This window comes from Lepisosteus platostomus, chromosome 15 (genome assembly GCF_059453375.1).
Source record: "Lepisosteus platostomus isolate fLepPlt1 chromosome 15, fLepPlt1.hap1, whole genome shotgun sequence".
Classification (NCBI taxonomy): Eukaryota; Metazoa; Chordata; class Actinopteri; order Semionotiformes; family Lepisosteidae; genus Lepisosteus; species Lepisosteus platostomus.
Window position 1 is genome coordinate 24,910,322 of NC_142625.1, and position 16,502 is coordinate 24,926,823.

A 16,502-nucleotide genomic window follows, 5' to 3' on the forward strand; every position below is an offset into this window, starting at 1 on the left:
GGGGATGGAATGAGTACAAACCTTTTGCCCAAGCCAGTGCTCACAGAGCTGATGAATGGAGAGTACGTAACCTTGCAAGGACTGTATTCAGAATACAAAATGATCAACACCATTTGTACATCATAGCACTCATTTACCGTTTTTAATGTCAGTTTTGCATGGTACAACGAAACTCCACATTTTGTCAGAAAGCTGAATTGGCTGATTGTTTTTGCTGTAAAATTGATTTGTATTCTAATACAACTTGTATCGATGCCATAGCGGTTAATTTTACTACAGGTGAAACGTGTTCTGAATTTGTGCGCTAGTTTTATCATTCTTGTTCCAGTCAAACCGTGCAGCTATACTGACTCGAGCTCGGCTTCCTCCAACGACAAATTGCATCATTCCGGTTCATGATTGACCCCAGATGCATTACAAAGCAGTTGATGCAGCTCAGCAAGGGGACTTGTTCCTGTACTGGGTCTTGGCAGGGTCTTGCTCATGAAGAATACTGGGCGTCGGTGGCAATAGTCACAAAACCCTGAGGGAAGAACATCTCTTTAATTCTGATTCTGGTGGGCAACACACTGCACTTGATCCTGTCTTTACTAAATGCAGGGTTGTAAGATGGAAAATGCTGTAAATGGGACTTTTTTCACCTTTAAAGCATCACTTTTGAGATGAATTGATCTGGTGGGGAGCAGGACATTTAATTTAAACTAGCTCAGAAAGGGTCATTATCCAGGTGGGACTACACATTAGTGGTGGTAGTGGGATTCCCCATTACCTGTAAAGTGCTTTGAGTGGAGTGTCCTGAAAAAGTCCTAAAAATGTAAGGATATTTAATAAAATAGGTCAAAAAACTATAGGAGAGAGTGGCAACAATGGTGCTATTATACCAGCACTGGGTGGAGTGCTGGCTCTGTGGCTGGAAGGTTGCCGGTTCAAATCCTGCAGCTGGCAGAGGCCTCCTACTCCCTTGGGCCCCTGAGCAAGGCCCTTAACCCCAACTGCTCCAGGGGTGGTGTACAATGGCTGACCCCAGGCTTCTCTCTCCCTGTCTGTGTGTCTCAGGGAGAGCAAGCTGGGGTATGTGAAAAGATAAGTTCCTAACGCAAGAAATCGTATAGGGCTAATCAAGTGATCTCATAGTAGTGGTGTAGCTTGGCCCTGGCCTGTCCACCCCATTCTTTCTCCGCCCCCTGGACGTGTCCTGTAGCCAGGTGTGTGAACGGAGGCCTAAACTTTCAGGCAACAGACTGTTCTGCCTTGGTGGTAGGTGGTGGAATTAAGGCTCATGTAATGTTAGAAACCACTCCCAGCAAGTGATTTTGGGTGGGACATGGCAAACATAACAGGAAGAGCCGGCTGGCAATTAAGGTGTACGCTTGGTATTGGTGGTAGCAGTGCAGTACATGGTTCAATTCTACCGATTAGTTTGTAAGCAGAGACCAGCTCAGTGGAGCCAGCCTGACACTTCTCAACTAGCTTTTAAGCAGCAGGTAGGTCCCCTGGTTAAGGTGATGTTCAACAGAGTGAACAGCATTGCGTACTGCTTACCGAACTCCTACTCGCTTGGTACTGACCTGGTTGACCTTAAGTACAGGATTGACACAACTGATGTTATAGATGGCAGGGATGGGGAATCCAGCCTTCAGTTTTTCTGAAATAGCACAAAGCACAAAAATAATGGTTCGACTTAGCTGAGCAACAATTAAACCCACAAAGAAAACTCAACATGTGACCACAGCAAACACCTGGTGTGTGTGTGTGTAGATGCCATTGTCTGAAAATTGTAATTTTATAGTAACCTGCTCTATAATTAGGAGACTTTCTTTCACGAGACTGAGTACCAAAGGTTCTTCTTTCATATAAAAGTTTTAGATGAGAGTGACAAGCCCTGAAACGTGAGACACTCTGCATTCTTTTTAGATCAAATTTTGGGTGGTTTGCTAGCAAGTGATTTTTACGGTGTCCCTATAATTATAACTGAAGAATTACTAAAGTGTTTCAACAGCAGAACCATGGTATAATGTCCGAGTGCCCCAGCACAGGGGTCTCCAACCACAGTCCAGGAGAGGTCTGGGTCCTCTTTAAATCCTCCATTTCTAAAGGCCTGAACCAGGTTCACGACGATCAGGTAAAGAGGTGATCAAATCATTCATCCCTCCTGGAAGGATGTTCCTTCATTGAAACATTACTTTCCTATTGATCAATTTTTTAAATGTTTCTAATCTCTAACAGGTGATCAGTGAGGGCAACTTAACTGGGACCAGGGCTGAAGACCCTGGCTTTAGGTTCGCCAACCCTGGTCCTGGAGAACTCTGACATAGCAGGTTTAATAGGTAACTTTTATGCTTTAATTTTTGAGGGCTTGGAACAATTTGATTGATTAGCTACGCAGGCAGTTAAATCAAATAACTTAGAAGTCTGGCTGAATGACATTTGTCCCTCACGGAAGGACTGAGCTAAACTGGGAACACTACTGGCTCAAGTAAGTTGATCAATCCTTTGAGTTGAGAGGGGAAATCTAGGCATAACCTAGATAGTAAGACTAGGTGAGCTGTGACTCTCCAAGAATTTGGTAGCAGACTCCTGCACCAGGCCCTGTGCTTGTGCAGAATTGCTGCATGTTCCTTATGCAAGAATAGTTTTTTCCAAGTTGGCTGTTGGGGGGGGGTGATGGGCAGTCGGTGCACCTACCATTCACTTTGGGCAGCACAATCGCTTGCACTCCCGTTTTCAACAGGTTTTCCAGGGGTGTGGTCTGCAAAACAACAACAGTGTGATGAGCAGTCGTGGGCTCAGCTGTCGTTAGCAGATTTGCAACAGATTGTTCAGGGACCTTCTGCAACAACATCCTCTCTCAACATTGCAATCATTGTATTTAATCGGTCGTCGCAGTCCGTGTACAATATGATCAGGGCAGGAAAGCACTGTTCAGTATGTTCTCTGCGACGGTTGAGGCTTGGATGGAATGTCATACCTGGAACTCTCCCACCTCACTGGCCGTCAGGGTCAGAGTCAAACTGCCGGAGAAAAGACAGATGCTATAAGTACCTTAACACATCTTGCATAGAATTTGCAAACACTAACATTAACTGTACTTCTGCATCATACAAAAAGAAAATCCCTAAGTGATTTGCCAATTTCTTCACTAGGTGGATTTGTAGAAAGATGGGCTTGGGGTGTTGTGGACGGAACGGGACCTAAGAATTCTAGACCGATCATCTTTCAGACCCGACATACTGTACAGCTTCTAAAGATTTCAAGATCACACTTCCTTTGAATCTGGCTTTATGTAGCCTCATGTCTACAGCGCTCCATGAGATTAAATTGCAACATTTATAAACCTTTTCAATTTGTACCCAAAAAACATAAACACACAAATATCCCCAGCATTTTTCAAACTGTGCGTTCTATAGCTACGGCTGGTGTTGTGAAAATGTATTTACTCGTTACATTACATTATTATTGTGTTATTGTTATATGTTATATGTTATTGTATAGAGCCTACAGGACAGGCAGTGGCCCCAGCTTTTCTCTGTGTATCGGCTCTCCACAAGAAGCAGCAGGGGGCGTCAGTAACGCTCACCTCCTCAGAGCCAGAGATCCAGTCAGCTTCATGTCCGAAATGAAGGCCTTGGCATCGAGACTGGCTTCCTTCAAGAGAGAAGAGATTGATGGGGGATCAGGCACTGAATATACACCACTGCGTTCTGCCTGCCATGGGCAGGAGAGAGCTTAGCATTGGGACATCCCTTTGAGAGGCTTACGATGATGTAATGTGATGGTTAACAGTTAAATTATCCATTTAAAAACCCAGGATAAATGGGATTTGTGAAAAATTCGTTTTGAGGTCCTCATTCCTGCTGCTCGGAGGGGGTGGTCATCACGCGGTCGCTGCAGCAGAATCCCTGCTCTTCCTCTGGGTGAAAGTAACCACACAGGTTGGCCCAGCCCCGTGTTACTGCCGGCCTCACCAGCGCCCCCCAGAGCCCCCCGCGGGTGCTCACCGACTCCAGGGTGAACAGAGGGGCCAGGGAGGAGTTGGGCAGGATGGCGAAGACCTTGGCTGCCCCCGACAAGCCCACGGTGACGTTGTCGGGCTGGAGGGAGACCATGGGAGGCCTGCTGGCGAACGCCTGGACGGTCATGAGCATGTTGGGGAACATCTTGGGCAGCTGTGGGGAGACGGAGTGGACAGGAGAGCACTCGTCTGCGGTTTCGGCTGTTCCCGCCCCCATTCGGATGGGTGACAAGGAGGAGGTGTGTAAACGGGGCATCCGAGCTGGATGAATCGTTCTAACTACCCTGAACAGGAAGGGTAAAGGCCGGGGCAGGTCCTGCTGCAGGATTTTTGCCAGGGCTTTACAATGAGCAACTGCTTCCGACCTAAAGAAACAGGACTCTTCATCCCAGCCGGATCGTGCAATCAGGAGATTAAGGTCAGAGGTGGGGATGGAGGCCGGAGCTCACTGGATGAGCACTGGAGCTGCACTTCCTTGGATGAAGGCAGATTTTTTTTTTTACAAGGAAAAATTACATTTCTATCACTACAGCTAACGTGTAGAATTACATGGACCTGTAGCATTACGCGATTCACCGCAGACTGGCAGTGAGGCCGACCCATGGTTCTGGAGTGGCACCTGATCCGGTTTTCACTTTAGGCTCAGCCCTTCTCGGCTTAATCGAATCGCTTCGTTAATCGGAGTCGCCGAGCCGTGGGAAAGCCGAAAGGTTCTGTACCTGAGGGACGAAGGCCCCGAAGCTGGAGGTGTTGAGGTGCACTGGAGACGTCTTGGGAAGCTGGAATGGTAAAAGACGGATATCGGGCACAGTCGCAACACCCTGATCGTGCCAAGCCATCTCTCGCGTCCGGTTTTTTCCCCCACAGTCTCTCAAAATAATTCAGCCTCTGTGGTGGTGCTTTAGGACAGGACTCCCCAGCTCTGGTCCCATTAAACTACATTTCTAAAGACTGGGAGAGCTTGGGACATCATTAATCGATTAAGCACTTAATTTCTTCAGTGCAGGGGATTCAGAAGGATTTTCAGATCTTTGTTCCAAATGTTTTGAAATGATAGTGTGGCACAGTGGTAAGCATTTCTGCCCAGCCGTGCTGGGGCTCTGGGCTAAATCCCTGGGGTGCTGTCTGTGTGGAGTTTGCATGTTCTTCCCGGGCGTGCTTGCGTTTCCTCCCACAGTCCAAATACGTGCTTGTGGGGTTAATTGGCTTCTGGGGAAACTGGCCCTGGTGTGAGTGTGTGTCTGTATGTCTGTCTGCCCTGTGCGATTTGCCTGCGTACTGCCGCTGCGCATGAAAAACACTTTTTTTTCTCTGGACATAAATAAATAAATAAATCCGAAGGGAAAGCCGCCGGCGGCGGGGGGGGGGGGTTGGACTCACCATGCTGTCGGTGAGGTTGACCTGCAGCAGGCCGGCCGCCAGGTAGGCGAAGGCGGCGGAGTTGAAGAAGAACTCGGACAGGCCGAGCGCGAGCATGCGCCCCTCCTGGGGGGCCAGCGAGAACGGGCCGGCCGGGAACGGGGGCTCGGGGTGCCCGTGGGCGCTGTAGAACTCTCCCTGCGAACCGAGTGGGGGGGGGGGTTATTTTATAGGGGTGCGCCGCTGCGTAGCGTGCACACAACCCACAGAGGAACGAGTGAAGGTTTCTTGCCTGCTGAAAACAGGGGAAGGAAAGTTTCGGCTGTCGAGCCTCCTTCGGGTACAGGACCCTTCGGATTCACGCTGTGTTTCCACAGCGGAAACACAACGTTTCGGCTGTGGAGCCTTCTTTGGGTGTGAAGAAGAAGAAGAAGTAGCCTGCAGAAGGCTCCACAGCCGAAACGTTGTTTCCTTTCTTCTCTTTTCAGCAGGGAATAAACCCGGTTACCTGTTCCTTTGCAGCCTACGCATGCGGACGCAGCTCCCTGCTCGAGCTGCACAGGAACAGTATATATGTGTAAGTGCAAAGGCGTTGCCAGTTGGAACCGGGCTTCGTACCTTCATGTCCAGCTCCATATCTGAATTTCCTACCACGGGGGCGCTGAGGAGGGGAATCTCGATGAGAACGTAGGGGTCGATCTGGAAGGAAACTAGGAGCGAAATCGCAACTGTGAGACGATCCTCTCGACAGAATCTACCCGTCTGCACCTGCGTCTCCTCTGCCTTCATCCGTCTCTGTCTGTCCCGTCCTGTGCGTCAGTCTGCGCAGGCGGTTTTCATATAATGTCTTATTTTTTAAACTGTTGCCGGCGGTATTCGTTTCAAGAGTATGATTTCGACAACGCCAGGGCTGGTGGCGCCCCTACTGTTAGTACAGTGGCACTGCAGTACCTTTCATCTCCTGTAGGTGTCTCTCCAGGCCGTCGACCGACTGCGTGATCATCGGGCAGATCTTAAAATACCGACATGAAAAGGACGATCAGCGCACGATGGCACGATTCTCTTTTGTTTAAAATAAATCCTTATAGAAACAACTATAGAAACTAACGAGTGTGAACGGATTCCATAATTAAAGATGCGATAAAAACAAGTGATTCACTTTGATTCTGTTGAATGCAAAACAACGAATTAAGTAACAGTGAAATCTTGAATGACTACCGGCGCTTCCCGGATTGCAGTTTTAAAGTATGCGCTGAAGATACTCGTGGTTTTTCCACCCTTGTTTTACTACAAAAAATGAGAACTGCAAACATGTAGAAATAAGTATTAATATAACGTACCGAAGATTCAATCTTTTGTTGGATTACTCTTCGAATTTCACCGATGAACAAGCTGAAAATAAAGCTTAATAAAGAGAGTTAATTATGCAGCTGTTACTACCTGTAAACCTTCCATGTTCCTTTTTAAGTAAAATCAGACTCCGTGTTTCTTAAGCCCATCCTGTCAAGGACCTCCAAAGCAAATTCCGCCCGGAACAATGTCCCCCCAAAATATTTGGTAATATTTCTGAAGGCTTAGACAAGCAGAGGCCTAGTTTAGGGCTTGAAGCCAATGTTCATCAACTCAGGTCTGGAAGATGTGCCTCTAAGGTGCCTCCTAGTGGTGAGACTGTTTCACTACATTCGCTCCTGCAGTGTGGGCGCAGATACAGAAAAATGTACTTCCACTGTCTCACCACTAGGGGGGGGGGTGCTGCAGAGGCCGTCTGTCCCGATCTGCCCCCCATCTGCTTCAGGTGAAACCCCAGGTACCGAGTTTGCTTTTTGAGGTTTTAAAAACCCAAGTTTAATCATTTGTACCTGGCCCCTCCATGGAAGGAGACGTCTGTGCTGCCCACGGTGGAGTCGCACATGGAGCTGGAGACGGACAGGTGCCCCGCCTCATCGCTGCCCAGCGACAGGAGCAGAGAGGTGCCCACTCCGTAAACGGCCAGGTCGAAGGTGCCACCATCCTTTCTGCCGACAGAAGGAAAACGGCAACGTTTCTCTCGCTCTCTTCGGCAGGTGTTGCAATCAGTAAGTGAGAGGTTACGCAGCGGTTCAGGAGCACGTAACAGCTTCGTTCTCCAACGACGGCTCTTCCGGGCGCCGCAGACCTAGCTTTGCAGCTTTTCGTTACGTAATCCTAGAGTTCGAGTAGGCAAAGTAAACTCTGTTCCCGGCCTTTGTGCCCATTCTGATTATTTAAGGAGCAGGTTTGCAGCCCCTAAAGCGTTGATCTGGATATCCCATGGGATAAACGATCGCGGGGGAGTTTGCCTGCTCTTCCAGTGCGGGGGGGGTGGTGAGAGTACCACGAACAGCCACAGGGGGGCGGCACTCACATAAACTGGTAGCGTGTGTGCCAGTTGCCATGCACTGCGACGTTCATTCCCGCGAGTCCCGTCTTGATCCCGCTGCCCTCGGAGAATTCCACCGTGGGTTCCGGGAGGTTGAATTTGGACACCTGCATGCTGGAAAGGGCAACAGGAGTAGTGCTTTGGATGGCTTTTACTGGGAGCACACGGGCCATGAGTAGGGCGTTGCCACACAATCTGCCACCGCACAGAGAATCGGTGTTTTTTTTTTTTCATGTATGACATCTTGGAGAAGGACGAGAGCGGCGACCCCTTTTTGCTTAGCAATGTCTTTGAACATGATGCCCCCTGCTGGCCAGACAGACAAATGCCGTGTGTAAAGAAAATTAAAAGAAATGATTTGTTAAGGCAAATCTGTGCGTGGAGGCAGAGAGCCCCGGCTGCTGCTGACGCACCTGGCTGCGGGCTCCGCTGGGGTGAGGCTATTCCTCCTACTGGCCACAGGGGGCAGTGTCTGCCGGTGTCTCCTACCTGTCCAGGGAGAAGTGAACAGAGCCGAAGGGGGAGATGCTGATATCCCCCTGCACGGCTGGGATGGACAGCGCCTCCAGCTTCTCCTGGAGCAGGTTGGCTCCTACGTGCTTCCCTGGGGAGGAGGGGGTTAAAAACCAAACGCTCTTTAAAGACTGTTTCACGAGCTCTCTAACAAATGTCAAACGCGCAGGCGGAGGAGAAAGCGAGCTTCTCTTTGCTCTGAAGGTCTGTGCCCTGAAGTGTCCAGTTTCTTGAGAAGCAGGCGTGTGTAGAGACTGTGAGTAATAAGCATGACAGCATAGTTTCAGTGCTGCTTAAACTGTGTACAGTTTGCAGGGTGGCTGTAGTCAAGCACACCAGACCCTTCCAGCGGCCGCTGTCGGTGGAGGTCCTGCAGCTCACAAAGCTGGAACTGGATCAGATCGCTTTACAAGAGAGTGTGATATAACGAGCAATCCTGGGGCGCTCTAAAGCAGGGGTCCCCCGTCACAAAACTGCTGGCTCCGATAGGCAATCGACCCCTCACCTGCCTGGATGACCTCTGAGCGGCTCATGACTGTTTTGGGCTCAGAAGCTGCTTCTTAGCTATTGCATTTCATTAGTAAACAAAAACAACATCCCGAACGTTTGAGTAGGAAGAAAAAGAAGCTGCAAATATTCCGGTGGAGCAGGTCGAGCCAGTCGAGCCAGTCGCTGGTTCAGCGGAAGTTTCGCCCAGGGCGTTAAGCTCGGCTGCCAGGAGCTCTGGGCCTCTCACCATACTCGAGTCCTTTGCTGGTCAGCATGGCCTTGACGCCGGGGTTGGCCCCGAGGGCCCCGGGGGCCCGCTGAGCGATGGCCAGCAGCACGAGCAGGGATTTCCACATCCTGCAGGGGCGTCGTCACCAGCCGCAGCCAGATGAGGAACAGGAGAGCGCAGCGCGGGGCTCTGGGGAGAACAGACTGGGTGAAAAAGAAGCTGACAATGAAAATCTCACAGTGAGTATCGGTTCCTTTTCCTCCCCCCTCACTTTCACTGGGTGGATCCACAACACAAATTAGACTACAGGGAAGCTGGCAAAGGCGGCTGCAGTGGTTTGCACAGCTGCCTCACAGCACTCGAGCCCTTCTTTCAATTTCAGACCCGGGGTGCTGTCTGCGTGGAGTCTGTATGTTCCCCCTGTGTTTGCATGGGTTTCCTCCCACAGTCCAGAGACAGGCTGGTGGGTTGATTGGCTTCTGGAAGAATTGGCCCTGGTGTGTGTGTGCGTGGGTGTGCCCTGCGGTGGACTGGCATCCCGCCCAGGGCGTACCCTGCCTTGTGCCCGTTGCTTGCTGGGATAGACTCCGGCTCCCCCCGCGACTCTGAACTGGATAAAGTGGTAAGACAATGGCTGGATGGAAGCTGGCAAAAACCACACAAACCGCATATGCGTTACATTAAAGACATCAACCCATACAAAGTCATCATGCACTAATCAATAATGACACTTTACTTCTGTATTGTGTGATTATTTATTGAGTAGTTTGAGTGTGTGGTGAAGAGATTTCTGATTTTGTTGAGGGACTCTAAACGTCTGTTTTTTATACAGTATGGTACTCCTAGGGTTCTCCGTGAGATTATTGGACATCATGTGCAGATGAAAGCAGCACATTTAGTGAATGAAGTAACGTGTGTAACGAAAGCAGTCGTCTCCTGCCCCGGTGTTGAGAACTGCCGTCCTCAATCCTCTGAAACAAGGTGTGCATGAGCTCACGCGCAGGATGTAGAAGTGCTCTTGTCTGCCTGTGAGACCGGAGCAGGGCGCTCTGGCGCCTCCTGCTGTCTAGGGTGCGAGGAGAGATCGGTCGGGTCTTCCCTGCTGGTGGACTCAGGGTGGGCGGGCAAAGATCGAGGAGAAAAAGCACCTTGTACTTCATCGAAAATGAGGAAGTGTGGATAATGATTTTTTTTCTGATATCTCAGCTTATTTTCTGACATCTCAGACAGTTTAGTCTTCCCCTTTCTGGTCTTTATGATAGCATTTTGGGGGGTAACGACACGTTTTTCCTTTTCTGGTATATAAAGCAGAGAGGCTGCATTGGAAATCCCTGGATTCTTCTTGCTCTGCATTTCTAAAATGTATCCCTTTAACGCTTTGTATCGTCTCCTAAAATAACACACTTCTACTGTGTTTTTTGCAATGAAAAGCTTAATTCTGAGATTATTTTGGTCCAGTTCTATACACATGATTGCCTTTGCATAAAGAGCTTTCGTCCCAGGTGGCTGATGTTTACAGCTTGTTTTTACTTGCTGTATGTTTATGGTCACATGGGGTTAAGAGCAGAATGGCAGCAGGGAGATGAAGAACAGTGGCTCTCCAGAACCAGGACACAGAAGCACTGCCCTAAAGACCCCGTGCCACAGTGTGCCAGTCACCAGCAGTCGTCTTCTGTCCTGCTGCAAGCTATTCAGGATGATATTCAGTGATTGACAGCTGGCTGATTTCTGATTTATAAGCTTTAACACTGTGAAGCCTGCTTGCAGTGCAGGGCTTCCTAATTCTGATGTGGGTCAACTGAGTGTCAACAGGTTTTCTGTGCAGCTGAGCTATGAATTAATTGAGATAATGACATGATTGATAAGGACGTTTGTTAAAATGCAAGAGATTTCACAGTTACGTATCGCCGGTAATTTAAAGTGTGCATGTTTTAGCAGCTAAAAATTAACCGATACATTGAAATCAATCCATCAATGAATTGGGAATTCAGCTGGATTGAACGGTGAGGGGTTGCCTGTTTTGGGAAGCCCTTTTCAGGGGACTGTTCATTCTGAAAAGAGTTGATTAGTCACAGGCGCTGTCTGGGCCTGTGTGTTAAAACCCATCATTCCTGGACTGTAAATCTTAAATAAAGGTTTAATATGATCAACTTTTATTCATGTGGCAAGTTCCTCAAAAGCAAGCCAAATAAACAGAAGTGGGAACAACATGAACCGTAACAAACAATAATAATGAAGCTGAAAAAAATGCTACTGAGCACAACCTGAAAGATCCACAGTCAGATTCTGTAAATCAACCACATTCAGACAGCAGATATACGTTTCAGTGACTGAATTATATTTCCAATGTATGTGCTCCCGTTGTCCATCTGCTTGCTATGAGAACAGTACTGGCAATAACACTAAGTACTAAGTACTAACAATATCAATAAGGTTGCTCCTGATTAATTCTGGCACTAATAATAATGTAATAAAAATAATTCCTTTACCTGACTTCTACAAGCTGGAGCCCCAGCAGGAGGAGTGAGTGTCAATCCTGTGCAGTGAGGAAGTTAAAAATGAAACATTGTTCTCATGGCTGTAGTTTTATTTCCTGAAATGCAGCTCATGAATATCTGCTTCCTGTTTCTTTGAACAATTAATCATGAACCACGACTTCTCAGTGTGAAAACCACTGTCAGTGCCTTTGTCAGCGTGTGTCTTTGTACACCTCTGTGCAGACGCTGCTAAGGTGGTGTTCGTTTCTCTAAAGTTTCCACATGACTCAGATCATTCAGATTGTCAAAAGATAGCAGCAGTATCTTAAGCAAATAAATTCCAAACCTTATGTGTAACTTGTATAATGAATCAACGTTGAACTGCTTTCACCAAAACAAAAACTTTCCATGATTTCTTTAATCTTGTTTAAATACTCTGCAAGGAACATTTGCTCTCCTTCCATTTTATTAAATCATTCCATTTATTAAAGAGCACAATATCATATATTCTACCCAGGTTGTGTGACACCTTCTGAAGCACTTTTTTATCAGGTGTAAAATGTTTTTTCTGTCTGGAAAAAAAAAACTACCTGGAATACGCATACTGACGTTTGAGTAAACTTGACAAACGTCTGTAAAATCCCTGCCACATTTTTTTTTAAATCTGCGAATGAGTCATTTTTGTCCAGGTTTTCATTGCTTTGACTTGGGGGCGATGTCGCAGAGATCCATCATCTCCTTGTTCTAGCGCTCGGCAGATTGTGTGATGCAGTACACACTCTCGGTGAAATGTCAGGAGAACCAGCCTCCCCTTCCTGTATTTCTCAGCTGTTGGCGAAGTGTGCTAATCTCTGGAAGCGTGAAGGAAACAAGCTGGGGGACGTGACCAGCCGCAGGGATAGTGAAGAGGTGCAAACGCACCCTGGCCCTGAGGATCGGTGGGTTTGGGGAACCTGCGCCACCCTCCTGCTGTGCTCTGTCTTCTCCTTGTGAGCTGGCGTGCGTGCAGGAGGCCTGCAGACCTGGGCTACCCGAAGGAAGTGAAAGCAGCTGTGGTTTTTCTGAGTCAGGACCCGAGAGCTGACGCGGTGGGGGCTGGGGGGATCTGGGGGCGGCGTGCTGCGAGAGAGCCAGCGCCCGGTGAGCCCCCTCTTCACTGCTCTAGCCTGGGTCCCTCCTCCGCCAGGCCTGCAGAGGGCGCTGTGCCCCCCACCCCCCACCCCCCCCCATCTCGGGGGCAAGGGCGTGGGTACTCGCCCCTGGAAAGGGGGGACAGACACCCACGTGGCTCGAGCCCGAGACCCCCCAGCAGCGTGGAGAGGCAGGACCACCACCTGGCCTGCACCTGAGAGCACATGAGCAAGTAATAGGTTCATTCCCTGCTGAAAAAAAAGAAGAAAGCAAACACAGTGTTTTGTTTTTTTTCTTCTTTTTTTTTCAGCAGGGAATAAACCTATTGCTTGCTCCTTTGCAGCGTACGCATGCTGACGCAGCTCCCCGCCTGAACTACCTTACAGTAAATGCTGACTCTCGGCCCATTGTAGAACCTCCTACACAGAGAGATATTTAAAGGGGGGGAGGAGGGCGGACTATTCAATTCGCATGAATCCTATTGCCCAGGCGGTGCGTCCCTTCACTCTAAACACCCCCTCAACCCGGTTCTGAGTCGTGAAGCCCCAGAGGAGCGCCTCGACGTCCGACCCCTCCTGCTACCGGAGCCACGGGCCGAGCTGAGCTGAAGGGGTGAGGGAGGAGCCTCTGCCCTGTCCTCGCTCCGCTGCTCCGGGCCTTTTTTAAAAAGCCCCGTGGGGAAAGTTCAGATCTAGATCTGAAAGTGCCACACTTAAAAATAGTGTGAAATTGTCAAGACCTTGCGATGCTTTGGTGCGAGCCCACTTAGAACACTGTGTGCAGTTCTGGTCGCTGTGTGTCGGTACAGGGATCTGTGTAGCGTTGTCCCAAAGAAGAGTGACCCAGCGGGTCCCTGGACTGGAATGGATGTCCTGCACTGAACAGCTAACAGGTCAGGCAAACCCCTGTGTAGCCCTGAATCGAGCAGTTGGGTGAGGGACGTGTTCCAGGTCCTGCCATCACAGCGGACTTCTCCAGGAGTGGTGAAGGACAATCCAGGAGAAACCGGGGTGAAGGGCTGTGAGGACTATGAGCAGGAGACTGTCGAGGGCTGTGAGAGTCTGGAACGGTGTGCCCTGCCCTGCCCTGCCCTGCCACATGACATTCAGTCAGCTGCTCGCAGCTAAGCGAGCATGATGGGTGATCAACGCCTGATGACACCCAGACCCAGTGACACCTCTTTTCTCTCTCTGAGCCAACACCCAGGACGTAGACTGGGCAGGTGCTCACATGCCGTCTGAATGTGCTTTCTGTGCCCAGCGGCACCCTGTATGTAGCACAAATTCAATCTGTTTCCCGCTGTTCCAGAGACACTAATAGCCTCAGTTCCCTGCAAGAGCACTATCGACTCGCGGGCCTATTACGTCTTTCAGATGTGAGATTGGAGCGCGGTGAATGAATTCGAGCGAAGAGGTGTGGATCTCCCTTTCAGAAAGTGACAATACGGGGCCCGTGCAATCGGAAATAAATGCTTTTCTTTATTCCTGGGGAAGGCTCTGGCACAGCCCCCCAAGTACAGACACCGGGCGGCCGTCCTGGTCCGTTTCCATGACGATGAATGCGGCTCTCAATCAAAGACTCAAGCTGCTAAAATTGGTCGAAATGAATCGGGAAATATCTCATGCTCTCCGGATGCTTGACTGCCAGGGCACTTAAAGAAATCAATTTCTCCTGCTTTGAGGGGAATAACATGCACCGTCCTTGTCTCTTTTAAGAAGAAATTAAGTGGCAGGGGTCGCCACAGACTGCAGACTTGCTTGCAGCCTCCGGTTCACACCCCTCGGAAAACTGCAGGCACCTTTTAACTCGAGGGCTTGAGCTGCCTGCTCTGAACAGGAGGTGGTCCTTGAGCACACGTCCCGTTTTCGAGGAAAATGCCCCCCTTTTAATTTTAGAAATGTTTAGGTAAATGGAGAACACGCCCTGTGGCTTTGATTCGGAGAAGCGAAACTACTGTACATACAGTGTCGACTGTGCTTGGTTCAGGGCTAACAAGTCTCTTCCCCTCTCTCGCTTTCGGTCGGTTGATTGCTGAGCGTTTCAGAGAAACAAAAATAAAGCTGAACTTGTTTTTTCAATTCGGTTTCGGTCACGCGGCCTCGTACTCTGTATTTAAATGAGCCGAATGGCGTTAGATCTCGCAGCTCTTTAAACGCGGAGGAGTGCGGCCAGGTCGTTCCCCTGGGACTCGGGGGTCGGCCCTGCTTGAGTGCTGCGCGGCGGGGCGGACGGTCTGTGTCGGGCCAGGCGCCGGAGTGAGGAAGCTCTTCTCCCCTCGAATCAAAGGCGGAGCTGTTCAAGCCCACAGTGGCCAGGGACGCGGGCGCCCGCACCGCTGCGCATACAAAGTCAGAGCCCGTGTTGAACCTCATCCAGAGTATCGTGCCACCTACCTCGCATGGCCACTGCACGGCTCTCTGGGGCAAAGGATTGGAATTGCCCGTGCGGAGGAAAGAGCGCCACCTGCCGTTTTCCTGAGACGTCACCCGTCCAGTTGAGATCAGGCCCAGAGTTGCCGAGCTTCTGAGCTCCGATGAGGAATACATTGTATATCGTTTTCTGTTTTGTGTTTGGTTTTAACACAAAAAAGGCCTGAACCTAAGTCGTGTTGTTTTCGACACACCGTTTTCTGAGGTCGCTCCTGTTCCATCACAAGGGGGTTATAGTACAGCATGATGATTCAGCTCTCAACTACACCTCGGCCTGCTCGTTTTAAAGGAAACGGGAAAATTGTCGCTTATTTCTTGGTACAAAAGTGGCGCGTGTTTTACAATACAATGAACATCTCGTTCTTCCACTGAAAAGGGTCGTGTTTCATTTATTAGTATTCCGTGTTTTAACCGATTTGTGTGGTACAGACAGCGCTCATTCCTTTGTGGGAGCGCCTTTATCGGGTGGTTTCACGTTCAGCACAATTTCGTTGTGACCCTCCTTTTAAAAAAGGTTCCAGCTACGTACAGTAGATCATATAATACATTCCCAGATTAACGCGAGCTCCATTTTCAGCATCTGTTATGACTGCTTTACAGTCATGTCTGCCCTAAATTAAAGTCCCGTTCATCTTAATTCGGATTTAGATGAGCCGGCAGGCAGAGAATGAATGGCAGGGAGATATGAACTTCGTACAGAAAAGTACATTGCGGTTTGCGATCTCATGATGCCTCGGTCGACCACCCGGGTGTATAGTGTAATAGTTTCAGCAGACGACTTTGCGCTCGTGGGCTTCAGCGGCCAGATGTGGACCAGCTGTTTGCAGGCGGTCACGTGCCCTTTGCCTCCAGGCCCTGCGTGTTCTGTAGTCCACCTGCCGCGCGTCCGTAAGGCCTGATTACACACCGCACGGTCGGCTTACAGGTACCGCTGCCGAGCCCTAACAGCAAACACCTGGCGAGGGCAGGCAGGCCTTTCTCAAATCTGTGGAATCAGCTACAAGCAAACCGGTATATTTCCGTTTCTGAATATGCAGATCTACGTCTTAATTTACGCATGAGCAAAATCTTAAAGCCCTCTGTAATTCACAAGGAGTCAGGTTTTCGTTTTCTGTTTTGGAATTGGTTATTAACTCAACTTTCCATAAACCGTAACAGGAACATTAAGACTGGAAGCTGCGTTATGGTGTCCATTACACGACACGTCGCAACGTGTACGTGTGTACGATATGATAATCAGAGGACGTGTTTGGTGCGAGGAAGTTACGTCTCGTAAATATCAAGTTAAACGTGCGTGAGCAAAGCAAAGTGCCGTTCTCCTAACCTGTCACTAGGAGACGCCCTCTCCCTTCTGTTCCTCTGATGTCGCATTGCGGGGACGGGACGCGATTGGACGCCTCTTTCAGCACCTACACTTTCGGACAGTGTCCGAAGCGACATCACAGAAATGCCCAAAGCTTTGTCC

General features: G+C 49.4%; 1 protein-coding gene across 2 annotated transcripts; it reads right to left on the reverse strand.

Annotated features, from left to right (window-relative positions):
- Positions 1-112: 112 nt before the first annotated feature.
- On the reverse strand, positions 113-9,166 carry bpifcl (BPI fold containing family C, like). 2 transcript variants are annotated; one of them, XM_088607461.1, is made up of 15 exons: positions 9,019-9,166; positions 8,259-8,373; positions 7,755-7,883; positions 7,231-7,386; positions 6,712-6,775; positions 6,323-6,383; positions 5,990-6,081; positions 5,393-5,569; positions 4,732-4,791; positions 3,999-4,166; positions 3,578-3,645; positions 2,969-3,011; positions 2,686-2,749; positions 1,569-1,645; positions 113-523 (listed from the first exon to the last, which is right to left on the reverse strand). In XM_088607461.1, exons 1-15 carry the CDS (start codon positions 9,125-9,127, stop codon positions 482-484), a joined length of 1,425 nt encoding a protein of 474 aa, XP_088463587.1. In that variant the 5' UTR covers positions 9,128-9,166; the 3' UTR covers positions 113-481. The 2 variants fall into 2 exon arrangements, with proteins under 2 accessions (XP_088463587.1, XP_088463588.1); XM_088607462.1 differs by lacking the exon at positions 9,019-9,166 and adding an exon at positions 8,788-8,954.
- Positions 9,167-16,502: the final 7,336 nt, after the last annotated feature.